At 49.9% G+C, this 25,916-nt stretch overlaps 1 protein-coding gene across 2 annotated transcripts; it reads left to right on the forward strand.

Annotated features, from left to right (window-relative positions):
* Window positions 1–216: 216 nt before the first annotated feature.
* On the forward strand, window positions 217–25,640 carry LOC100540152 (corticotropin-releasing factor receptor 1). 2 transcript variants are annotated; one of them, XM_003213020.4, is made up of 13 exons: window positions 217–452; window positions 6,927–7,011; window positions 15,023–15,142; window positions 16,558–16,643; window positions 17,675–17,781; window positions 18,168–18,288; window positions 18,560–18,713; window positions 19,011–19,071; window positions 19,962–20,034; window positions 21,130–21,215; window positions 21,891–22,026; window positions 22,202–22,243; window positions 23,602–25,640. In XM_003213020.4, exons 1-13 carry the CDS (start codon window positions 405–407, stop codon window positions 23,740–23,742), a joined length of 1,260 nt encoding a protein of 419 aa, XP_003213068.1. In that variant the 5' UTR covers window positions 217–404; the 3' UTR covers window positions 23,743–25,640. The 2 variants fall into 2 exon arrangements, with proteins under 2 accessions (XP_003213068.1, XP_019478945.1); XM_019623400.2 differs by lacking the exons at window positions 217–452; window positions 6,927–7,011; window positions 15,023–15,142; window positions 16,558–16,643 and adding an exon at window positions 17,270–17,502.
* Window positions 25,641–25,916: the final 276 nt, after the last annotated feature.

Here is a 25,916-nt window from a genome sequence, read left to right on the forward strand (position 1 = left end):
ACGAATGCAGCAGCCCTTCTGCAATCTGCAGCCCGAATCCCTTTGCACGGAGCCAGGGGTGCCCACAGCTTCTGCAGGAGAGCCCAGAGCAGCAGCACCGAATTCTGGCTTCGGTGGGGAGAGAAAGGAGAGACCGTGATCCTGGGGGGTGCTGAAGGGAGGTGGAGGAAGGAAAAGGGAGGAGGAAGAGGAGGAGGAGGGAAGGGGGAGTGGGAGGCGGTGGGAGGGGTGCAGCCCATCGGCCGGCGAGCTGCGGGGTGGGCTGGCAGCCGGAGCGGCTCGCAAGGAGATTATAAAAGGCGGTGAGTGGGGAACGGCGGACGCACCTGAGCCTGAGGATTTGGAGCTCCGACGGCAGCAGAGCCGGCCATGCCCCGGGTCGCTGGGTGCGGAGGGAGCTAAGGATGGTGCCCGGTCCGCGTCCTGCTCTCCTCCTCCTCTTTCTCCTGCAGGTAAGATACTCGCCAGACCTTTATCCCAGAAGGACTCTTCTGCCTTCCTCCCCTCGCACCCACCCTCTCCGTGTCTCCGACTTTTCCCTTTCTTTGAAGGAAAAGTCAAAGGGGAAAAGGCAACGCAACGACCCCCGGGGGTTCCCCCAGCTCAGCGTGGGCTCTCGGCAGGAGCTCACAGCGGGGAGGTTGGCGGCTGGAGCCGGGGGTTCTTCACCAGGTCCTCCTCCGTCACAGGATGCTCCCAGTGCCACCAGTTTCCCTTTGGCTGTGGGAGGGGGCGACTGTGCTGGGGGTGTGATGGATGGGGACAGCACAAGTGGAGAGCTTCATTCTTCCCACTCTTTTATTGATTTCCTAAAGAAACCTCTCCTTTCTCCCCAACCCCCCACCTGCAAAGCAGAAGACTTTCCTCCCTGTATTGCTTGCTTTGGAACTGGAGCCACTGTTAATTTTGCAGCTCTGCACAAAATGCAAATGCTTTGTCAGAAGCAATACTCTTTTTCTCCCTGAGGGCTCATCTGTTAAGCAAATGCTCCCAGCCCAAAGCATGGGTAGACCCCACACCCCAGGAATGAGAAATGGAAAGGTTTCCAGTGATATCCTGAGCGGGCAGCTAAACAGTGACCACAATTATGGTTAAACCTCTGTGTCAAGTGGGTTAAAAAACGAATAAATGTGCCTTGCTCTCTGCATAATGCTGTCTCAGTGGCCCAGTTGTGACTGCAGAATTAAAAGGACAGCAAAAACAGAGTCAGCTCACCCTGTTAGCACCGTTGCAGTTCGTACCCATGGATTGGGTTCTCACTGTGTAAATTTGGCTTCTCCTTTGGGATGAAAAGTTCTCACCTGGGTGAGAGGAGCTGATCTGTGCCTGCTGAGCGCCCTACCAAGCTGCTGCTGCGTTGCAAAGCTCCTCGCTCCTTTAAGTGCACAGCCCCAGTCCTGTTTTATAAGAGCTCTTTCTGCAGTTGTGTTGCCTGGTGCAGGTTTTGCTTGGCTCTGATGTGAGAAACGAAAGTGGGATAGAGTGGGACCTCTCCCCGCCCCACCCCAGGTTCCCCCTGTCATCACAGGGACAGCATTGGCAGAGCTACTGCCCTGCTTTTATAGGGGAAGGGTCTGAGATGGGGGAGTATGGAGCAAAGGTGGGTCTCAAAACCAGCCCTAAGGCTCTGGAATGAGGTTCCTGTGCCTTCCTTGAGCCCCCAGGCTCGAGGACTTCTCTAGCTGCTCCCATGTGTTCTCCCCAAGCATGGTATCATTGTGAAGATGGGGCTGAGTCCTCCAAATCCTTCTAGACCTTGAAATCACAAAAAAAGCAGCTTGATGAAGAGAAGGCTGTGGAGAGACCTCATTATGGCCTTCCAGTATTTAAGGGGAATTTATAAATGTGAGGGAAATCAACTTTTCACACGGGTAGGTAGTGATAGGACAAGGGGGAATGGTTTTAAACTAAAGGAAGGAAGAGATTTAAATTAAATATCGGGGGAAGTTTTTTCTTTGAGAGGGTGGTGAGGTGCTGGAATGGGTTGCTCAGAGAGGTCGTGGATGTCACATCTTTGAAGGTATTCAGAGCCAGGGTGCGTGGGGCTCTGGGAAGTCTGGTCTAGTCCTAAATCTAGCTGCTGGCAACCCTGAGTGTGGCCAACAGGTTTGGAACCTCAGGTCCCTTCCAATCCAAATCATTCTATGATTGATTGGTTTGTCCATCTCGCTGTGCAAGGGTGATGGACAGACAATGAGACAGGCAGCCAAAATTGCTTCAGAATACTCTCTGGCATCTTGCACATCATTTAAACAAACCAAACAAGTGGCTGAAAAAGAATGAGTTCATCTGCAGTGGTGTCAGGAACTGATGGCATTACTGGGGCTGATAATAAAGGAAAGCCAAGATGTGATGAGGGTCCTTGACCCTCCTTAGTAGCTATAAGCCCAAAGCCAGCTTCCCACCCTTTGCTACGTAGGATGTGCTTCTGATTCTGGGGATCTCCTCTGTATCTTGCTTTCTTTAAATGCTGGAGTTGATGCAGTGTGTGTGAGCTCACCCCCTGTGGTTTCACATCTTCAATGGAAAGCTGAACGGGAATTGCACAGCTTGTTCCCAGAATAGCTGCTCTATTGCCATAGAATGAATATATAGAAATGCAGGGAGCATAGCCTGCAGAGAAGGCTCAACCCTGTCCTAAAATACAGCCCTGCTCACCAGATACCCCACACAGAGCTGGCTCGGAAGTTTGTCCATTGCCTTGGTGTGGTTGGGGTTTAGGCTGTGAATAGAGATAAGCATGGAAAGTTAGAGGTGAGTTAAATGGCAGCTGCTCAGCCCAGGTCATGGCCCTCAAAACACGAGGGAGGACTGTGGGGCAGATGGAAGCAAGAAGTCTCCAAGCCCCAAAGTGAAAATATTTGAATTCTCAGAGTTCCCATATTTAAAGTTTGTAGGGGAGTTTAATGCAAACACTTCAGGAAAGCAGTTCTGTACATCATCTGTGCTCATCTCCTTTAGCAGCCTTTTCTCTGGCCCATTCAGATGCCTTAGGAGCTGCTTTGATTCCCAGTGTCCTCTACACCAGCTCATTTGTCTTTTTAGCTTCTAACATCTGTATGGTATCATTCATTTTTTTTTCACCCATCCCCCAAAAATCCATGTCCCCTGTGATAGATAACCCAAATTGAAATTATTTACATGAAGCAAGAGATGGGAGTGTAATCCAGGAAACAGTTTAATTTCTCATAAATCAAGCTTTACAGGCATTCACTTAACCCTGATTGATATTTTTTTGTTATGTTCTCCATCCAGCGTGCTCAGGGAGGCTCCAAATGTAATAAATACTCACATCGAAGCTTCTGTCTGCCTGGGGACACGGGCTGGCCCTCTAGCATGGCTAAACTCATCAATTCACATGTTTTAATGCAAGGTGGAAACATTAGCACAGTAACATCAGCCATAGGAAAACCCCTCCTGGGGTTCTTGCTTTGGGCATCAGTCTGTCCATACATAGGAATTCCTTCAGGAGGGATTTTCTTCTTCCACACTCACTGAAGAATGAGTGTGAGTTGTTGCTGCAGCCTGGCAGGGAGCCCAGCTGGGCTGGGGAGCAGCACTGAGGGTGGAAAGGGTTTCTACAGCAGGAACACCTGCAGGGAGGCTGCTGCATGGTTGAGCCATGGTGAGCAACCACAGGTGCATCCTCATGGGAAAGGCAGCCTGCAGAGAAACCAAGCTTTGGAGGCACCTGACTGAGAGAAGAGGCCATAAAAAGTGTCTCCAGAGGGGTGTCCCTCCAGCCCAGCTCCTGTACTGGATGGTACCCGCAGGAGGATGTGACACCCTTCCACCCAGCTGCCCTCATCTTGAGGGATTTTCCTGCACTGACCAAACCAACCAAGCCAGTCCTGCTGCTTTGTCCTTACAAAACCCCCTCCAGCCCTCCCAGGGGTCTTGGAGGCCATCACCACCCATCCATCAGTCCCACTGACCTCTCTGTGCAAAGCCACTGGCTCGCATCCTGCTGATTGCTCTGCTCTCCAATTACAGCTCTGTCAGCCGTGGAAAACCCTGACTTAGATTGCTAATTAGACTCCAAACCATCTCTCTCGCTGCTCTGAGCTGTCTGTCAGCCCTTCTGCCATGCAGATCTGATCTTGTTTAAGGCAAGGAGATCTCGAGGGGGAACAAGCCTGTCCCTGGGCAGTATGGGATGGGGGGAAGGGGGGGGGTGATGTTTGACTCAGATGTTAACGTATTAATTAATATCTGTGGATTGCTTTGGAGAGAGAAAGCACTGCAGGGGAACATTAATTCCTAATTGTTGTTAATTGAATTTTGCTGCTAGGTCAGAGGCAGGTCAGAGAGACAGATGCCCTGTGCATATGCCTGTGTGTGTGTCAGAGCTTGCTCCTCATGCTCGTATCAGCAGTGAGCATCCTTGGGCCGAGGCTCCCCAAAAACCTGTGCGGCTCAGAGCCCAGCTGGTGGAATGTGATGCAAACAACCTGTAACAAAGCCTGAACAATCCTAGGCAAGTTGTCCCAAGTGCCTCAGTTTCCCTTCTGACCCAATTTGGATCTGTTGGGGGGTGACACACTGACCACAGAGGGTGTTTGCGATGCATAGGGGGCAGAAATGATGGGGCAGTGTCACCTTTTGGTGTCTCAGCTGTGTCCTGCAAGCTCCAGGCTTAACTAAGTATCCTCAGCATCAAGTGTGATGCCTCCAGGTGTGTGAAACAGAGACATTAGTATAGGCTGGGGGGAGCAGTGCTGAAGCCATGGTTGGCTGCATGTGATGGAGAAGCTGCTCCAGCACAGAGCCATGCAACTCCTGGCAGAGCATCATGCTCACAGGAGCATGCCCCGGCAGAGCAGGATCTCCATGCAGAGCAACTGCTTCTGCAAAAGCAGATTGCTTACCTTCCCCTGCACAGCTGAATGCTCAGCTGAAGCGCTCTGTGATTTTTGGCAGCCTAAGAGAGATCACAAAGGTTTTTGTTTGCTGCAGAGCAGGATTGGCTGTACTCTGTGTCAGAGCAAGAGCGGGAGGGCTGAGGAAAGGGGAGGTTGGGGTGTGTGTGGCTCTAGCTCGGCCAGGCTGGGACTCGCTGGGTGCCATGTGGCAGCTGACAGTGGGGATGCAAGGACAGAGCTCTGACCTTTCCTTCTGCAAAGCCTGCGGAGGGGTTAAAACAACCTGCAGGGGACAAAGCATACATGAGAGCCTGACCAGCAGGGTACTAGGATGCTTTTGGCTTGTGCAAATGCACCTGGAGTCACCACCTTAGCCCTGCTAGCAGCGTGGCTGATGGGAGCAGGTAAAAAAAAGAAAACAAGCTGTTTGTTTTGTTTTATTTGGAGGATTTTGTTTTGTTTTGTTTTTTGACATTTTAGTCCATTTTCAAAGCCTGTCCAGAGCCTGCGTTCCATCGCTCCATCCTCACCCCTCGAGCTGTAGCTCAGCCCATGCTGCAGCTCAGTGCCAAGACCTCTCCCTGTGTCTGGAAGGAGGATGGGCACTGCCAGGCTGAGCAGGCTGCGATCAGCACCATCACATCCAATTAACGCTTGCAGGCCTGTTCAGTTGAAATCATTTCAGTTGAAATCATTCCAAACCCTTTTGGGAAGAAACCTTGAGTCCCAGCTGCTCATGCAGTGAACCACAGGTCTGGCAGGCACCAAGGCAGAGGGGATGGACCCCTGCAGCTCAATTACCCTATCTCTGGATCTTGGGAGCTCTCATGTTTGGGGTCATGCTTCACTAACACTGATCCCAGAACCCAGCCTCACTCAGAGCATCACTGGTTGTGGTGGGATCCTGCAGGACTGAGCAATGGGAGCCCTTGCAGTGCATGCATTTGGGGCAGGGTTGTGCTGCTGGATCCCATGTGCCATCTGGAGCAGTCATAACAAGGGAGCTATTCTCAGCTCTGTTTGTACGTCTGCCTGACATCTCACTTGCTGTCAAAACCAGCTTCCCAAGGCAGTAAATAGTTGTTTGGAAAAGAGCAAGTGGGTGCGGAGCTCGTCTCCCCATCTGAATACATCCTGCTCGTGCTTCAGTAGAGTGCAGGGGATTTCTGTCTTCCCTACCCAGCTTGATTTTGAAGGTAAATGGCACACAGGAAGGGGGATGGGGCACTGGAGAGTAGCCTGGCCATGGGGAAGGAGTCTCCTCAGCCTCACCTACTGCTGATGGCCATTCACTGAGCACGGGGACTGGCCTCTGCCATCCCTCATTCATCCCATCCATTCATCGCATCCATTCATTGCTCCTGCCACACAGGGCTGAAGAGGTCATCGCAATCTCTGCCAGAAACCATCCTTCAGCAGCAACTTATCTGAAATAGTTCTCCGGGCAGATGGAGTCAGTGGTTCTCACTTCTAGAGGAGCTGCAGAGCCACCCAGGAGCTGTTCTGGAGAAGCACGTGCCAATGGTGTTGTTTGTGGTCAATGCTTACCCATGCAAGGGTAATGGCAATGCTTGCAGAAGCCCTTCTCCTTGAGAAGGCTTCATCCCCACCCTGTGGATCAGATCCCCTTAAGGACGCATATTAGCATCTTCCTGCTGACAGCTTACAAGGCTGTGATTTTAATAAGGTATCACAAATCTGAACGTGGTGTCAGGCTCATCATGTTTCCTCTGCCTGCTCTTGGGATGCAAAGATGCTAAAAATGGTGATTAAAATGCTAAACAGGAGAAACTGAAGCTCAGCATGGGCTGTGCAGGGCTGCAGCATGGGTCACTGGGGGAATATTTGGGGAAGAAGAACAATGGGTGGGGAAAAAAAACAGATAATATGAGTCCCCAAGACTGGAAAAGCAGTCCTGTAAATGGGTGCATGCAGATCTGGGGACAAGACACGGGCAAGCTCAGATCAGACCCACCTGCTGCCACATCTAGGAAGGAACAAAGGTGTGAGGAAGCTGCATGTTGCTTGTGAAAAGCTGTTCTCATCTGCTCTCTCCCCGTGCAGGCGTTTCTCCTCTGGGACAGTCCTGTTGCAGCCTCCATCCAAGAGCAGTACTGTGAGAGCCTGCTGCCCACCACCAACCACACAGGTGAGTGTCCTGTGTCCTCAGCTCATGCTCAGGGCATGCGGAGGCAGGGGTGGCCAGGTGAGGGTGAGCCCCTTTTTGGGGGTGGGAATGTGCTGAGGCTGCATTGCAGCCCTGTGGTGAACACTGCATCAGCATTTTGCAGAGTGTCAGTTGAGGCAGGTGGAAGATGCAGAGCTCAGGAGAGCTAAAAATAGGAAAAATAAATGTGCTTTGGGCAGGAGGAGAGGTGGGCAAAGAGACACCTGCTCTGTTCCTGCTGCCGTGCTGCCCCTTCCCTACTGCACCCAAGGACATCAGGAGCCAAAGTGTCCTCAGTATTGACTGCCCTCTGCTAACCAGGAAACCATTGTCCCCTATGTCTGCACCCCTGCACCACCTCCGTGCCCAAAGGTGACAACAAGAGGCTGTGGCTTTCTGCAGACACCACGTCACCAAAGCAGCACGACCATGGTGTGTTCAGGGCTCAGCTGCCCTCTGTCCTCAGTGCTCCCTGTGTTGTGCCACTGAGCACTGCTGAGGACATGGAAGCAGCTCTTAGGGATGTGGCTGGGATTGGCTCAGCCAAGCTGGGTGGCACCAGCAGGATGATGGGCACTTCCTTCATATCCAACACCCCTGCAAGGGTTTGTATCCATCTAGGTCAGGCCCACAAAGCATTTTGTGTTGTCCTACATTAAAGATGTGATTTAGATGTCACCACAGCAGTGATGGATCTGGGTTGGTGATGGATCTGGGGGGAGGAATGGTGGCTGAGGGAGAGGAGAGGAACTTTCAGGCAGCAGGAGGAAGGTCCTCCCTGATCCAGAATTCTTCGGAACTTGTTTTTCTGTAATTGACAGAGAACAGAGCGTGCATCAAACAATTGCCCAGCTTTACCCAGTCCCTGCTCAGCAGAGCATCTTTCCATTGGGGTGATGGATGGCTCCCTGCCACGCTGCTCCCATTAGCAACAACATTAAAAAGTCTTTTTTAAACAATTCCAGGTGAGCACTGACTAATTCAGTGCCTGGATGTTTGGCAGAGCCTAGGGCACCTTGGCAAGGAGCATCCCCAACCTGAAACATGAGGGTAGAAAACCAAGGGTAAAGCAAAGTTGGTGGTAGAAATGGAAATGTCTGCATGTCTCTCCAATGCAGAGGAGAAGCCTGGCCATCACTTATGGGCTTTGCTCCCTGAAGGTTTCATTACTCCACGAGTTATTTGTCCTTGGCCAAGTTAAGCAGTGATAAATGGCATTGGTTTTCTGTGTCTCTGGCTCTGACTCACGCATTGTGGGGAGCACCTTCAGACCTTCCTGTGATGGAGGAGCTGGCCCATGGCACAAGGTATGGGGCCTCCTTATGCTCAGCTCATGGCTCCTATCACTTCTGCTGTCACTTCCTAAGCCTGGGGTAGAGAGCAGGGAGCATTTCCAAGCAGCAGTCACTGCTTTTTTGCAGGCACTGGACTTCCTTCCATTGGGATTTATCAGTGCAAAGCCATTCAGGAACAAGTGCACCTATGCATCCATCACTCTGGATGGAGAGCACAACAGGCCAGGCTTTAAATCTGCAAAATCTCTGCCATCCTGTCTGTCATGCATGGGTAACTATTGATATGGGATGGGGATGATGCACGTGAGTGTTGCTCCCTGCTCAGGGAGGGGGCTTAGCTGAAACTAATTGTCCTATGCCTGTTGTTTGCTAAGTGGAGCTCAGCGTCAGCCCTCATCCTTGGGGTCTGTTTAAGCCCTGCCTGATTTAGGCAGCATTTCTGAGGAAGCGATGTTCACAAAACCGGCAACTTTGTTTTGAGGCTATTTGAAGCAGGGACTTGTTAGGATGATGCTAATGGGAATTGCAGCAAGGCTACAAGACTTAATTTGTTAATGTCTGCATAACTCTTGGGAAATGGCACATGCTGGCAACACGAGCCCAAGGCTCCTCCAGCGCACAGCACATTGGGCATCAGCTGGATGCACAGAGGGGCTCCGGTATGGCATCACTCCCCCAAAAATCATCCCAACCCAGGTTCTCACCCTTCTCACACTGCCAGTCCCTTTGTTACTAAATGTCATACTTCTTAATGAGAATGCAAGGTTGGGTGGTTCCCCCATGCTCTGAGGTGCATGCACTGAGCTGAAAAGATCTCTGCTGAGAGGAGAGAGGTGCAGAGAGATGCAGGTGATGCTCACTGGACAATGTCCCTTGGTGTTCAGCCTCATTCAGGCTCCTGCATAGGCATGATGGTCCAACCTACTATTGTAGGCATCAACAGTGCCTCTCAGTGGGTATCCGTGCACTCAGATTGGCTGCTCTATTGCAAAGGCTGTTTTTCTGTTTGCTCCTCCAAATCATTAAGCTGGACTTGAGACCAAGAAGGTGCATTAGAAGCCAGGTCAGCTTGCACCTTCAAACACCTGAAAACCAAAAAATTAAGCTTAATTAAACTTAATCAAAGAGAAATAATGAAGATAACCTTGTTCGGGGTTGAAAGGTGCCTGTCCCAAGGGTGCCCAGCCTTCAGAATGCTGCAGAAAGCAATTTACCTTCCTGATTTCAGTTCCCTGAGGTGTGTAAACAGCTGCTTCTCCCCTTGCCACAAAGCTTTTGCAGAGGGATGAGGTCATTTTGCCCATGGGGACAAAGCATCCCATTGTCAAAAGAATGCTTCTCACTGCAGCCTTTGCACTGGGAAGGAAATGGGAGTCTGAGTAGATGGGAAAGCCTCCTCCTAACTAATAGGTGAGGCTTTTCCAGAGCAGCCCAGCAGAAAGCACTCGAGCAGAGCAAGTGCTTGAGGGGTTATTTTGCCTTTCATGCATTCAGGCTTGGATCAGCCCAAGGAGTTGGCGCCCAATTGCTAATAGCTCTGGTGCTTCTGGCTGCACGATTCACTTCTTCAAGCTGTTAAATTGTTATCACAATAAATTGTTATCCTTAATTCCCTGTGCGTGCCCAGAAGAGAGCAAGAAGCACAGCTGATTCCTTCCAGGAAAGAAGTGATTCGGGCCACTGCACATTCACCTAAAGCAAAAGGAAGTGACACCAAAGCTAGGCAGAGCTGAATAAAAATGTGTGTTTGTTTGTTTTTAAAATACTTGAGCTTTCTTCAAGGGGAGAAGGGAGCATAGCTTTGCATTCAAATAAACAAATTGAGCTGGGACAGATACAGCAAAAGCCTGGGACTGAGAAGCACAGAAGAGCGGTGAGCAATATGAACATTTCATTGCACGTGCTTTGCAAAACAGGTGCGGGGACAAGTTTTGCAGCAGGTGATACTGGAACCAGGAGCCTTCCACCCTCTCCAGTTCCACACCAGTGGCACTGCGACAGCCATCCCTGCCCTGCTGCAGCTCTTCTATTCACTTGCTGCCTCCCCAGGGGAAGAGACTGGAATTTAAATTCATAAAGGTCAAATTAACAACATCAGCGCCTCTTCTCCCTTCAGCCTGGTTGGCATCTCTCCTACCGATGCAGAAATACTAATAAAAGGGCTAAAGAGGCAGCAGGGAATCCTGGCAGGGACTCAGCACTGATGGAGAGCAGTGATACTGGGGCTGATAAATTTGTACTCACCTATTTGGAAAAATCACAGTGTTTTAAGTGTATGCAGGTATTGATAAAGCCATTCTGCTCCATCATCTGGGAAATGGGAATGTCGATAGAAACTTGCTTTTATTCACTTGTTTGTCATCGTGGAAGAGGGAAGATGGTGACAGTTTGAGGTTTTCTGGTAGGAAGCAGAGTGTTAGCACATCTCAGTGCTGTTAAACTGCACTTTGGACTGGATGCTCTAACATCCCTGCCAACTGCTCTGCTCTCTTTTAACCACGTTACAGAGGAAGCCTTTGCCAGCGGGGGGTTGTGCTTCCTTGCTCACCCAGCACAAAGCCCAGGGATAGTAGGGAATAAAGCACTGACTGCTACCCTTGGAAATAACACAATAACCACATCGTGTGTCATATCAGAACAAGATGTGGCCCAAACCAACCCGCTCCTTTACATAATCCATACGTATATATGATCCCAACACGCTATGAAAGTCTCCCTAAGTTTATCTTGGAGCTGTCTCAGGTGCTGACGCAGCATGGATGCATCCCATCAATAGCAGAAGCTTGGCGTGATGCCTCCTGTTTATCCTTCTCCAGAATAAACAGCAAGACCCAAGGGGGTGGTCAGTGAGCATGAATAGCAACAAGCTGGAAATTTATTACAAAGGCACTTTGCTATCATAACACTTAACTGGCCCGCTTAATTACTTTTTCATTGAGGATCATGCAACTTGAATGCCTGGGAGGATTTCTGGGGATTTTTTTGAGGACTGGACACTTACAGAAGTAAATAGGAACATCCAACACCACCCAAGTCAGTGCTGAAGGTAGGGAATGAGCAAGGATCAGGTTATTTTGAGACAATTTCAGTGTCCCCAGCCTGGTTAAGTATTCATCCTCAACTCAAAGGGAAGGCAAATAACTCCACCACCCCAATTTCAGCCCTGTGTTTAAGTAAATTGCCCACCAGTGCTGTTTCATTCACTGCCTCCAGCATTTGGCACCTGCACTTCATGGACATGTCAGAGCTTTTACATAAGAGCATTCTCACCAAGGCTCTTAGTTTGGGGACAGTGAGGTGTAAAATTGCTCTTCCTGTTTCACCAGTGCAGTGGAGCTGCCTGGGAGGGATGAGTGATGCTTTATGGTGCTGTGTACCCCTAGATACTGGTTGCAGTGAGTACGTTCTGGTTAGATGTAGACATGGAGCCCAGGTTGCTAAATACAAGTGCTGCAGAAGGAACGTCCCTTAGGAGCTCAGGGCTTCAGCCTGCATGAGAAACAGCCACTGAGGCCATCAGGGATGAACAAAGATAGTTGTTGAGTAACATTTCCAGATTGGTAGAGATATGAGCTAACGCATCTCAGCTGTTACTCAGCCTCCTGAGATACCTTAGATAAATAACTGCATCACTCAGCATAAGGACAAGTGTGTGATTCAGACTCCCATCATCTCTCCTGCCCCTTTGGCATTGCATGAACTGAAAAAGGCTTCATCTGCAGAGCAGCTGTAGCATTGCTGGGGATGCAGCATCCAGCTGAGGCTCTGCATGGCTACAAAGCTTTACTGGGGTGTGAGATGGGGATGTGTTCCCCAACACGACTCTATCAGCACAGTCTTTGCTTGAGCAAAGCAATGATTTGATGGTACAAACCTGTTCCAAACCTCCTGGCACTGGCTTGTAGCACTGCAGCCACACGTCTGGTGGTGCTGGCACAGGGTAGATGTGCTTTGCCCTCTTTACATTTGTTCCAAATCTTTTGATAGATTAGCTGCCAGGCTTCATACGTCTGCATGGCTTTATCTTGGAGCTGTCTCAGGCTTCTGTGAGCAGTGCAGGCAGTGATAATGCTATGTTCTATAGAAGCAGCAAGGATATTGCTATAGTTATCCTGATGCAGTTATTGTAAAGTAGTCGTCTCAGTGTAAGTCCCTGGACAAGCACTTCTTCAGAAATGCTTTACATTGCTTCAAAGCAGAAAAACCCTTAAGGAAATAGGATGAGAAGGGATTTGAGTGGCTTCCCCAGTGCCACATTTTCTGTCTTAAAGCAGGACCAGCTCTCTCCTACCCTGTGTTTCTACACAGAGTAAGGGAGCAAAACTGGGGGAATTGGATGCAAATAAGATATTTATTGACCTTTCTTGCTGCAAAGACCAAAGTCAACAATGCTGAGGAAGCTGGAGCAGGCGGCTGCAGAACCTGGGAGAATAATCCCCTGCAAATAGGACGGGCTGCAAAGCAGATCTGAATGCCTTTAGCACTGATGCATATCATTTCCATGCTAAACAGTGCTCTAAGTGCTGGGAGCTGTGTGCCACTGGGGAACATCTGGAGCACATAGTGTGATGGGCAAAGGGGACAGCACAGCCCCCATGGCACCCTTCTTACTGCTTTACTTAACCCTTCCCCAGATTGAGAGGTTTTTTTCCCTACATGCTGGAGAGAACAACGTTTCTGAGATTCAGAAAGTGGGAGAGATATTATAGCCTCCCACTTAAAGTGGAGTGCCAAGCAACATTGAATCAAGTGCTTTGGAGAAAAGTGGAGGCATTGCATCCAAACTTGAGCAGAACTGTAACCAAACAGGGCCACTTTTGTCTGACCACATAATTTCCATGAGTGTGTCACGGGTTTTGTTATTGATGGTCCTGCAGTGGTTTTGCTTTACTGAGTGGAATACGTTGCTGCCAGCCTCTGGCTCTGCTGACTTGTAATTGCTGAGCCTTGTGAGCACAGCACAGCCCCTGGGATGCAGGAAGGGAAACTGAGGCACAAGAGACCAAGAGAAAATAGCACTTGTGCTCAGCCCCAGTCCCAGAGTCCCAGAGTGAGTTTTTGCCATTGGCACTGTGCAAGTTCCATTTTCCCATGCTGGGTTATTCCAAATTAATCGTTCATGCTCCAGGTATTCATGTGACTTCTCACCTGGGTGGATTCCCAGGTGACTAATAGGGAGAGCACTCACAATTTAACATTGTCCTCAGTGGAAGCAATTACCAGTTCTCTTTTCTCTATCTGGATGTGTATTATCATAAAATTTTAAATAGGAATTTCATTGCCTGTGACCCTCTATTTCTCTGCCAAGTTTGGGTCAAAACACCTAAGGAGCACAGCAATTCCTAATGGATGCAGATGAGACAGACATGCACTCTACATGTGTGATTAAACGCTTTTTTTTTTTTTTCCCTAAGAAAAGCTACATTAAAACAGTTAACATAAAGTAAAGGTTGCTACAGCAACCGTACACATGAAGAAAGCTAAAAGCAAAGGTCAGTGTTAAAATTAATTTCTCACTACCAGCTATGGAAGGCAGAAGGCAGCACTCACCACGCTCGGATGCTTTGCAGCTCACACACTTGGAGCTTTCTTTCTCTAGAAAAGAGGAATGAAGACAACCCTCCTTTCCTTCACACTCAAATTGTGCACTGAGAATGTCCCAAGAAGCCACAGAGCCAATTCTTCAGATAAGCAATGGAAAAAAATATTCCCCCCTAAAAAAAATACTTTTATCACAATCATAATGCAATGCTTTGCTATTTTGTTCAGTTGCTTTTCAGCCAGCTCTATCCATACTTGGGAAAGGCTTCTGAATAACAGCCTGCACTGTGACAAGTCCTGGTCGAGAGGAAAATGTGTTCTTACACCCAATGAGCTTCTAATTGGAGGAGGTTGCCTTAGGGAATGGCTATGTCTGGCTCTGCATTGGCAGCACAAACAGCTCTGATTCCCAGGAGTGGTTGGGACTGACCTCTGCCCTCCTGAGGTGTGCTGCCCATCACCCCTCTGCTGTCTGCTGGGGGTGGCATTGTGTTGATATTGCACCCACTGCACTTCCTACCTCGCTTTGAGATGGAGCTAGGACATATTTAGCTACAGTACATGTTGTTCTAAATATACACAAATTATACATAAAAAAGCCTGCAATCTGGCCTACCTAATGTCTACATTAGCACACTTGTGTAGCTGAGAAAAGCACACAAGTCCTGCTTGAAATCTGGAGTTTTCTTCCTGAAAAGGCTGGAACAGACCAACAGGGATGGCTGGGAAGGAGATGTTGGAGCCAGGAGGGCTCTGAGAAGTATCCTGCCAGCACTGGGAATGGGAAAATAGGGCTGTTGTGGGACCAGATGCCAAAGTCGTGTCTGAGGAAATGACTCTCCCTCCTTCACCCTCTCCAAAATGTGGAATAAGAGATACTTCCCTTTTTGAAGGACCAGAGCAGGGGACCCTAGGCTCAGGTGGAAGGCTGGGTCAGGAAACTAGGCTTATGCTGTAACCAGGCTTAATCTGAGTGTGCAGGGCAACGATTATGAATAGGATGGATCAACCAGCTCTTTGGAGAACCTCAGTGCAGGAAGTGTTTAGTATCCACCATGAAGTTTTCCTAGGAGAAGAACACACAGCAACCCAACAGCTCCACCAGGACCACAAACACTCTAGGTCCTCCACTTAAACCTTTACCCTTCTCCCACCAGGGCCTCAGTGCAACGCCTCGGTGGACCTGATTGGCACGTGCTGGCCCCGCAGTGCAGTGGGACAACTGGTGGCTCGGCCCTGCCCTGAGTATTTCTACGGCGTACGGTACAACACCACAAGTAAGCTGAGCAGCAGCAGTGGGGATGGGGTGGATAGTGGAATGGGGCACAATTGACAGAACATCAATGGGTAAAGAGTTTGCTTGGGTGTTCTGAGGGACATGTCATCTAAAAATGAAATAATCTAGCATCTCGCATTTTGGAGAAGACGGTTGTATAAGCAGGTGCTTCTTGACAGGCACTTGGAAGGAGAAGGGTGCCAACGTCCCCATCTTGGTGACAGGGGATGTCCCCATCTGGAGGATAGGGAGTGAAGAAGGAGCTGTTCTGCTGCTGGAGGTGGCACTCCGGTCTATAGCCCCCAACTGAGCAGGGACATAGGGACCTCACTGTTATCTCCTTCCAACACAGGTGGCTGAGATGTCACTGCCAACAATGTGCTGGGAACAGGGGATGAAGTGAGGGCACTTGGAATGCCCCCAGAGCAATATGTAGCACACAGATGAGTTTATGACCACCTGAGCACTACTTTCGGTGAAAGAAACATCTTATGCCATGCAGAAAGCATCAGTTTTTCTGCACCACACCTTTTTATTGCTGTGGAAGATTGTATGCACGCAGATCCTGCTTCACAGTGCCTCCTTGCAGGAGTCTGTTTGCATTAATTCCCTCTCATGCCTACCCAAGAGCCATCCCATCCCTGTCTCATCCTATTGCCCTGATGAGGCCCGTGGTCTCTCCTGTTAATATCAGAAGCCCAGCACTGCCTTATGCTGATGCAAATCGGAGGCTGCTCCAGGCCTGGCACAGCTGTGCCTTCCTGATTAGCCTTGCCCCTCACCATCCCTGTTGAGAGGCAAAGAATGCTCCTAATGCAGCCAACCCCACAATGCATGTGCAGGTTATTGCTGGAGCAGGTGGAGGAGTTGGACTCATGCTGCTTGGTGGGCACTGAGGGGCAGCGCTGGTGAGACCCAAAGCCCTTTTGAGCAGGTCTGAATCATTCCTATGTAGTTTTAAGCTGTTTGCCTCTGATTTCCAGATTGCTAAAATGAGGACAAAGGAGCTCTTTCTAAAGAAGTTCAACCCAGGTCTGGAAGCACAAGGATGGGCTTCTGAGCTTTCCCATATCACATTTTGGCCCATGAGTGCTTTGGGAGGCTTGGGGCAGCTTCTTAAGGGACAGATCATCTTGAAAGCACTTTCCTAAGCCTTGATGCTTTCTGGAAAAGACTCCTACTCTTCCTTTTCTCACTTTAAAGCTTTGTAGAGCAGGAGTGGCACCCCAGGAATCTGATCCTGTGTTATCTATCAACTGAAGAAATATCTGAGGCAACTTCAAAGAGAAAGATGCCACTGGCTTGATACCAGAGACCCCTTCCTTACTGACAATCATCAGGTCACATCTGTCACATCCATGGGCTTGAGCCCAACTCCAGGCACTGTTAACCCCTCAATGTGCACCTCTCTTTCAGACAATGGCTACAGGGAGTGCCTCGCTAATGGGAGCTGGGCAGCACGGGTCAACTACTCCCAGTGCCAGGAGATCCTCAGTGAGGAGGTAAGACATTGGTAGTGCTTTGGGGTCCAGGCAGAAGGTGAGGAATAGATGATGGAATTTTGAAGGGCAAGAGCATCCAGGTTCAGGAAGGGCCCAAGGGAACTCTGGGGCTGGGCATGCATCAGCATCCATCTCTATATAGGGGTGTGGGTAGCGTATTTGACTCTGTACTAGATGTACATTTTCATTCCTTTGCAAAAGCAAAACTATTTCTGATTCCTTCCATGTTAAAAGGCCAAGAGGGTTTGTAATGTGAGGTCTCCTGGTCCCAGGCTGCATGGTACAGGTCAGCACATCCTCCACATCTATTACCCTCTTCTGCTTCTGCAGCTCCTTACCAGGAAAACGCTACAACACAAACTCCATATCTCCCTGCTGGCAGTGAAATGAAGGAGATATTTAGGAAGCTGAGAGGGATGGATAGCAAAAATTATAAGCCTCTGTGTAGGTCAAGCCACCCCTCAGAGCAAAGGAGAAGAGATACAGGCTGCTCATTTGCAGTTGATAACCACCTCTGGTATTTAGGATGCTGATATCTCTTGCCAGGAATAGTTTTCTCACTCAGTTAATTGCTAATTCACAGGTTGGATGAGTGCCTAACAGCAGGAGAAATCAATTAATTTAATTATCACTCATGCCTTCCTGTGATCCCCTGTTCTCTTTGCCCAAATTCATTCCAGCCTCTCAGCTGCCCCTAGGGCTAAAGGGAATGAACAAAGACATCAAGCATCATGCTGCCAGTGAGCTTGGCTGAGTTGCAGCAGGGTTTCCCTCAGATGATGGGTCAGGGATGCCCCAGTGCTGAGCAAGGCTGATGTAGGAGCAAGATGTGAAGTGCCCAAGCCCATTACCTGGACAGGTTTGTATATTTCCTGCCTAAGTTAGCCCCATCTGCATTTTCCAGCAGCTTCTCCACCAGGAGAGCTCCAATAGGTTTCTGGAAACAGGCCCCCAGTATGCAGAGCAGCTCTGAGTGGTGAAGGAGAAGGGTTTGGGCTTTCACCGACCCCCTTCTGTCTTCTTCTCCACAGAAGAAGAGCAAGCTGCACTACCACATCGCAGTCATCATCAACTACCTGGGGCACTGTGTCTCACTGGGGGCCCTCCTCGTGGCCTTCATCCTCTTCATGCGCCTGCGGTGAGAGACTCGACCTGCTGCTGGGGGGATGAGCCTACAGAGGTCCTTTTGGGTGGGCACAGACCTGGAGACCTGGTGTTTTGCTACGTCCCTTCTGTAGCCCATTGTTCTCCAGCTGTTCTCCAGTCTGAATGCCTGTCTCAGAGTTATTTTCTTCCCTGTGCTTTTTAAAGCAATGGCTTATAGAGGCAGAGGGTCCTACTTGGTGCCCTCCATCTCCTGGCTGTGTCACTCAGGGCACAGCCCCAGCATCTCAACACTGGGTTTTAGATTCCTTTGAAAACAATCAGTTCCACAAAGAGCCGTGTCCTCCCCTGCAGCCCATCTGGGGTCTGTCCCCAAATACCCATGGTGCTCTGATGATCCTTAATCCCCCCATTCTGCAGGAGCATCCGGTGCCTGAGGAACATCATCCACTGGAACCTGATCACAGCCTTCATCCTACGCAATGCCACGTGGTTTGTGGTGCAGCTCACGATGAACCCAGAGGTGCACGAGAGCAACGTGGTAGGTGGGAAGCTCAAGGTTCTTAGAGACGAGGCCACAGAAGCTACTTCAGAGGTCAAATAGTGCTGCTTGGTGGCTGGAGAGCAATCAAGGCTTATGGGCTCAGTTGCTCTGCTGGGGTCTGTGTCACGTTATGGCTCAGTTTCCTCACTGTAGCGCAGGGCTAATGTTGATTTTTACTGTGGCATCATCAAGAAGCAGCCATGGTGATCTGTTTGTTGTCTCCTTGAAGTAGTTCTGCTCTTCACTGTGTCTCCTAAACTCTTGGCAGGTCTGGTGCCGTTTGGTCACAGCTGCCTACAATTACTTCCACGTCACCAACTTCTTCTGGATGTTTGGCGAGGGCTGCTACCTGCACACAGCCATCGTCCTCACCTATTCCACTGACAAGCTCCGCAAGTGGATGTTCATCTGTATTGGCTGGTGTAAGTACCAGGGCCTCCCCTACATGCAGTGAGTGATACTCACGCCTATCCTCTGCTCTTGCTTCACCTAATGGCATTTAAATATGTGCTTTAGTGGGTGTGGTGGGAATGGGCTGATGATTGGACTCGATGATCTTGGAGGTCTTTTCCAATCTTAATGATTCTATCATTCTAAACAGCCCCTTTCAGGAGCATGAGAACAGTAGTTGCATGTCCATATCAGCTTGCCCTGTGCAAGAAGACCATCACTGGTTGCAGTATTGCACTCCTGAGACCTGTCTGTGTGTTCATCTGCAGGTATCCCCTTTCCCATCATTGTCGCCTGGGCCATCGGGAAGCTGTACTACGATAATGAGAAGTGAGCCTCACTGCTCTCCTTCCCCCTCCTTCTCTATTCCAATTCCCTGGTCGTGCTAGGATCCAGCACACAGCAGGCATGGATGTGCCTGCAGGGGATCACATGAGGTGGGGGACATGGAAATGGTGCAAGGAAAAATGATATCCTTCCATTCTTTCTTTTATCCCGCCTTTAGGCTCACTCAGCACAAGCCCTGCCTGCTGCTGTATTTTTCCTTTCAAACTGCAAATGAGATTTTTAAGAAGGGGAAAAGCTAGATTAAGCCACAGCTCTTACAAAGTGTTTGCTAAGTGGAGCTGGGATTTAATCTACCGGTAGAGATATAAACTACCACCACCTGAGCCATTTTCACAGAGACTTGCTAATGGAGGACTTAACAGGAACCTGATGAGTTCATCATGGGGATGGTGGAACTGAAAAGAGCCTCCTCCGATGAATGCAGCTCGCCTTGTTTTGCAGCACTAGTTCTGCCTCGTGACTTGAGCATCCTTATTGCACACAGAAGGAGGAATGATTAACTAAAATTCAACCAGGTGCTCTCAGGACACTGATACTACCATTAGCTCTCATGGGGTTTGCCGGGGACAAAGCTATCCTAGACCTATCTGTGTAAGGTTTTCCTTCCTTGCTCCACAGTAACCAGCTCCCACACTCACACAGGACTAGTATAAACCTTCCCATGTAGTCTGGTGTGTGAGAGAAGCTGTTCCATAGCAGCCCACTCTCAGCTACAGCAGCTTAAGTCTTAGTGCCTTCATACTATGACAGTGACTTAGGGACATTGTGCAAGGGCAGTAGTCAACCTAGGTCACTTGTGCTGCAGGCTTGTCCCTGTCACCTCTTGTCCCTGACACTACATGTTCCCAACACTGCCTGCCTTTGCCTTGCAGGTGCTGGTTTGGGAAGCGAGCAGGAGTTTATACTGACTACATCTATCAAGGTCCCATGATCCTGGTGCTTCTGGTAAGGGCAGAGTGACCTTGCTTGCTATATATCAGGTCCTTCCCATCCGTACGTGGACCTGGGTCTCGCCAGCTATGCTGTCCCATGGCAGCAGTGCCCTGCAAGCCTGGCTCCCCCCACTCACACAGCACCCAGCTGTGATGACAAACATCATGCATGGATCCTGACAACTTGAGGTGGGCTAGAAAGGGACTCTGATAGGGATGCTTCTATTAGCAGAACCCCACAAGCACTGATCAGTCTCCCCATCACTGCTGAGGCATTGTCTGTGTGTGAGTGCTCTGCCAAACATCAGGAGTTGCCTCAACCTCATTCATTGCTCTCAAGCAGTTTGCTCCAGGCCACTGGCTGAGCAGCAACGCTTGATCCTGAGGTCAAACAATTTACTGGGACTTCACTTTCTCAGGAAGGGGCAAAGAGGAGCAGAGCTGGCAGGTCACAAGCAGCAGTGCCAGTATCAGATCAGCACTTGCAGGACAAAAGCTGTGCATAAGGTCCCTGCAGCTTCTCCCCCTTCCATGCCCATTGCTGGGAAAAACCAAGGGGGCATTAATCACTGGCACCAAGCAGCCTTCCCTGCACCTCGCTGGATAATTGAGCTGCTTTCATTTCCCAGCCCATCAGGTAGCCTGGCCACTTCTAATCTGTGTCAATTGTGCTCAGCCCCAGCACCACCCCCCAATTTCATTAGCAGTTGACAGCCAGGAGAGCAGCTCCTTGCCACAACGGCAACCAATCTCCCCACATCCCTTTGTTTGCTTTACAATCCTCCTCTCCATCCACTTTTTGCTTACACCCCTTTTTCACTCATCTTCTGATGCATCCTTCAGCCCTCGGTCCTGCAAATAAGCTCCTATATCTTACTGCTGAAATATATACATAGATGCCTTCTCCCAGGCAAGGAAGACAGTGTGAATCCTCGTGAGAAACAGAGTCCACACATACTGCATCCACTGCTTCTCAGTTTTGAGGTTCACCCCAGGCTTGGTTTGGGTTCATAAGGTGTTCCCAATTCCCTCAGCACGTTTCCTCTACTGTGGAAATAGAGGAGAACACGGGAGAGCAGACACTTACCAGCTGCCCTCTGCTTTCTAGATCAACTTCATCTTTCTGTTCAACATCGTTCGGATTCTCATGACCAAGCTCCGAGCATCAACCACGTCAGAGACAATCCAGTACAGGTAAGAGCAGGAGTGTAAAGCAGAACTAGGAACCACCTTAGTATGATGGCGTCTCCAATTTGTGGTTACTATATTCCAGCTATATTCCAGTTTGCCAGCTGAAGCCTCACATCCTCAGCTATTGTCAGCTCACTCGTGCCATCTGCCAGCTTACACTGGTGGCTGGGGCCCTCCTGCAGGTCCCCGACCCACCTAGGATGGCTTTTCTGTCATTAAGTTACTGGTGGAATCTGTCAGCTTGGCACTGTGCTCATTCCCTAATCAAAACAAATGAGATAGTGAGCCCCTATCCTTCCCGTGCTCTCTTGCATCAGCACAATCACTTTTCACAAACCACACTTGTAATCTCATCAAGAAAAGATATCAAATTAATTAGCTGAGATAAGTTTTTCATAAACCCATCTCGATGGGTGTAAATTATCTTACCCTCCTTAATTCCTTTTTAACGAAGACCTCGCTCAGCCAAGCAGCTCAGCTCAGCAGCTCAAGGTCAGGTCTCTGCAATCCACCACCCCTTCTGTATGAGAGGCCAAACAAAATGCTCAAGCCAGCCCAACTATTTGGGGATTGCTTTAGGAAACCAACTCTGCTCGTGTTGGTGCTGAGAGTGGGATGGGGGCAGTCCCCATGCTCAGCGCTGCCTGGTGGCAGCTCATCTCCATGGTTTCTCCTCAGAAAAGCAGTCAAGGCCACACTGGTGCTGCTGCCCTTGCTGGGAATCACCTACATGCTGTTTTTCGTCAATCCAGGGGAGGATGAAATCTCCAGGGTCGTCTTCATCTACTTCAACTCTTTCCTGGAGTCCTTCCAGGTATGGCTCTCAGCTCCAGCTGCCATCCCAAGGCCCAAGGGATGTGGAGGAGCACATGGTGTGGCTGATGTCTTATTTCACTCCTCCTCCATCCCAAAAATTGACCTGGGGGTTGCTTCAGAGATGCTCAACCTAGGGGTAACTCTACTGTGACTCTGCATTTGTCTCCTTCCAGGGCTTCTTTGTTTCTGTCTTCTACTGCTTCCTGAACAGTGAGGTGAGCACTGGGGTGAGGGTGCTTGGGGGGGTCTGTGCCCATCCTTGAGAGGGGCTGCAAGATGAGTTACCCTCAGCTGCGGCACATCCACAACCTCTCATTGTACGCACACAGGGAACAGGATATTCTCTGGCTCTATGCTTTGTCCTGCCGGGGGGATCTGACAGAAAATGGGAATTGCTTCCATAGGGAATAGAAAATGTAGTTTTAGCTCCTTCTGGTTTTGTTTGCTGTGGTTCTGTGGGTTTGTTTTGTTTGTTTTTGGTGAGAATTGCCCATGAGCACTCCATGCAAATCAAACACAGCTGACAGCTTCCAGGGCTTTGCTGTTTGGAATACTGTCTCCAGCCTTTACTAATTCCTCCTCCCAGACTTTACATTTGTTATGGCTTGTTTGGGCGCTGTGCTGGATTTAACAGAGATGCTCAGCCTCCAAAAATGTGAGAAACTGAGAATTTTTGCTGCCTATCTCACATGTAGCAAGCAAGGCAAGGCTTTGGGGAGGAATTTCAGCCAAAGCAGGACATCTCATAGGAAATATCAGTTAATCACTATTTCTTCCTATTTGGGGAAGGAAAATACACCACTGCAGATGGATGCTTTGGGGGTGCACGTGTGGGATTTGGTGCAGCCCAGGATCCCATTCCCACATGCATGTGAAAAGAGGCACCTCTCAGAGTCCAACCTAGAACTTAGCAGCAAGCAAAGGAGACGAGACCAGGAGCTGATCCTTTCCTTCTCCTCCTCCTTAATGTTCTCACACCTTCACTGGCTGTGATGCACAAAAGCAACCAGCAAAGCCCCAGGGAACAGCAGCATAAGTATTTTAAAGCTCCAGAGAAGACGCAGACCCCTCTCTGGGTTATTTTTCAAACTGCTTTTCAGCAACAAAAGGCAGCTGGCAGCATCCTGACATAACAGGCTCAGATGTGCTAAGTAACTCACTGATGCTGCTATTTTTGATGGAAGAGGAAAAGGGTCTGGACGAGGACTCGCTGGTGAGCATCTTGTGTTATGCAGCGTGTGGTCCTGCTATGGCTTCCATCCCAGCTGGGGACCAGACAAGCCACAGAAGTCCCCAGCTGTCACTTTCCTGCCTCTCAGCCCCTCACACCTTCCACGAGGATATCTTTGTGTCTTTGAACAGCTTTCAGAGCCCCGTTTGGTGCCAGACCCTCAATAGCAGGACCAGAAAAAAGAAAGGAATCAGGAGATCTCCGTTCCTCCTTTGGGAAAATCACACAACCCTCCCCTTGCCTTTTGCAAGCAGAGCTCAGATAATCCCTCTGCAGTGTGCATAGCTCAGCGTTGGCCAGCTAGATGGATATTAATTGTCCCCTCCTCTATGTCACCCCCAGGTGCGCTCGGCTGTGCGGAAGCGGTGGCACCGATGGCAGGACAAGCACTCCATCCGTGCTCGGGTGGCTCGGGCCATGTCCATCCCCACCTCCCCGACCCGGGTCAGCTTCCACAGCATCAAGCAGTCCTCAGCAGTGTGAGGCAGGAGGAGGCAGCTGCCCGATGGGACCCTGCTGTGTGGGTACAGGAGCGGGGTGTGCTGCTTGCAGAGGATGCACGAACTTGCAGTGGGTAATAGGAAACTCTGCAGAAGCTCCTGTATGGACAGGACAGATCTGTAGGATGTGGGACATCTGAGATGTGTTGTTGCCTGCTTGGCCTGGTGTGACCTACTGGGGTGGCAGGAGGAATCCAGAGAGGTTGCAGCAGCTGCTCTGTCTGCATCCATCCCAGTACAATGCCCTGTGTCCCAACTCGCCCTGTGTTTGTCACTTGTCTGAGGTGACACCAAGGCAGGGATGCCCCAGGGATTAATCCCTCAGCTGAGGATGCTGCTCAGGATGGGCAAAAGCCTCTGAGCTGATGGAGGTGGCAGAGAGCCCGGGGCTGATTGTGGACTTTGCTTTACAACGCAGTGTTTTTAAAGCACTGGGGTTATTGGAGCCCCATCTGTCAGCTGATTTCTCCACGTGAGACAGAGGGCAGGGAGGCAGGACGCAAAGTCAGAACCCCAGGACTCAACCTGGCCCCCTGTTCCTGCTTGGGGAAAGGTGAGGAAGAGCAGCCCTATGGAGATGTGTGTGGCTCTGTCCCTCCCTGCCCTGTTCCCACCAAGCTCAGTGCCAAAGCTTCTCCCTGCCCTCATGTAGAGACCGGGGCCGAATCCCTCCCATGCTGGGATTAAGTGCCTTGGAGGAGTGGCAGCCTCCATCCCCACACCAGCTCCTGGGCTCTACCATGTCCCTGGTCTGCCCTCAGCATCCCATTTCACGTGGTCACAGAATGCAGCTCTGTGTGCAGTGGAGGATCCATACCTGACCTGAGAGCCAAGCTTTACCCCCCATGGGATGCTCACACAGTGGGGCTGTGGGCTGAGGCTGCTTCCTGCATCCCAGGACTTTGCCTCCGAGGCCCCGCAGGCTTTGCTAGGAGTCACTTCACACTTCTGTGCCTCAGTTCCGCCCCCCTGTAAAGACCAGCTATAAGTACTTCCCCTCCTTGGGAGGTTTAAGCATTGTAGAATTTGTAGGATGTGATTTCCTCAAGGTGCACCACCAAAAAGGAACAAAATCTCTTTTCTGTTAAAGAAGAGAAAAAAAAAAAGATTCAGGCTAAAACCTTCAGGATCTTTCCTTAAACATTTACAACATTCAGCAGTTTGAAGCAAACTGCCTTTCCATTTTTCTTTCTCCCTCAGAGATTTCCCTCTTGCATGTCTACTGTGCAGCCCAACCCAGAAGTGCCCCCAGTACCATGGTGGGAGCAGCTCCCAGCATCACCCAGTGACCACCACTGGAACAGTTCCTTCATATGGGGCAGGCAAAGTTCACCTATCACCAGCAGAAAGTGCCCTTCAATCCCAAGTGTGGGTGAAGCAAAAAACACCCTGGAGTTACACAGTGGGAAAACCAGCCAACCCCATCCTTATTCCCATATGGGCAGATGTGTAAAAATGGTGCAAACCCCAAGGAAATTGCTGAGAAAGCACTGCTTAAGGCATAGCCAGAGCCCATCCCAGGCCTCTGCCCAGTGACAGCAGGTGACATCCTGTAGGAATGGACTCCCCATGGGATGCTCTGGCAATATAGAGAAGGGAGAACCTCCCAAGAAGTGTGTTTTCATTGTACATACAAAAGGTGTTCCAACAAGCGATGTGCTCTATGTTCCCTTGGGTTTTTGTTTTGTTTTTTTTTAAAGCTGTCATTTCTGGTGGGGAAGAAGCTGCAAACTGAAAAGAGCAAAGAGAGAAACCCAAACGTGTTTGCATTTGCATTGCTGTTTTTCCTTTCTCTCGGTGGTTTGCTCTGACTTTGCTTTCCATACAGAGAGGTGTGTGTGTGTTCTCAGCCTTCTTTGATTAAAATGACTTTGATTCCTCTCTCAAGGACTTTGGGGGCATCTTTATGGTTTGGAGAAAGCACCCCCAGCATGGCCCCTCTTCACTTCCCATCTGGGGGCTTTGTGTCCCCAGGTCCATCCCATAGGGCAGAGGAGGGATACAGCTTTCCATGAGGATGCTGCACCGTCCCATTAAAGAAGGTGAGGACCCCCACTATGGGTCTCCCACACTAATACCACCATGCCTAGAAAAACGAAACACCTCTCTAAATTTTCCACGCAGCATCCTATGCTCCCTCTCACAGCTGAGCTAGAG

The sequence above is a fragment of the Meleagris gallopavo genome, chromosome 29 (assembly GCF_000146605.3).
Source record: "Meleagris gallopavo isolate NT-WF06-2002-E0010 breed Aviagen turkey brand Nicholas breeding stock chromosome 29, Turkey_5.1, whole genome shotgun sequence".
Lineage (NCBI taxonomy): Eukaryota > Metazoa > Chordata > Aves > Galliformes > Phasianidae > Meleagris > Meleagris gallopavo.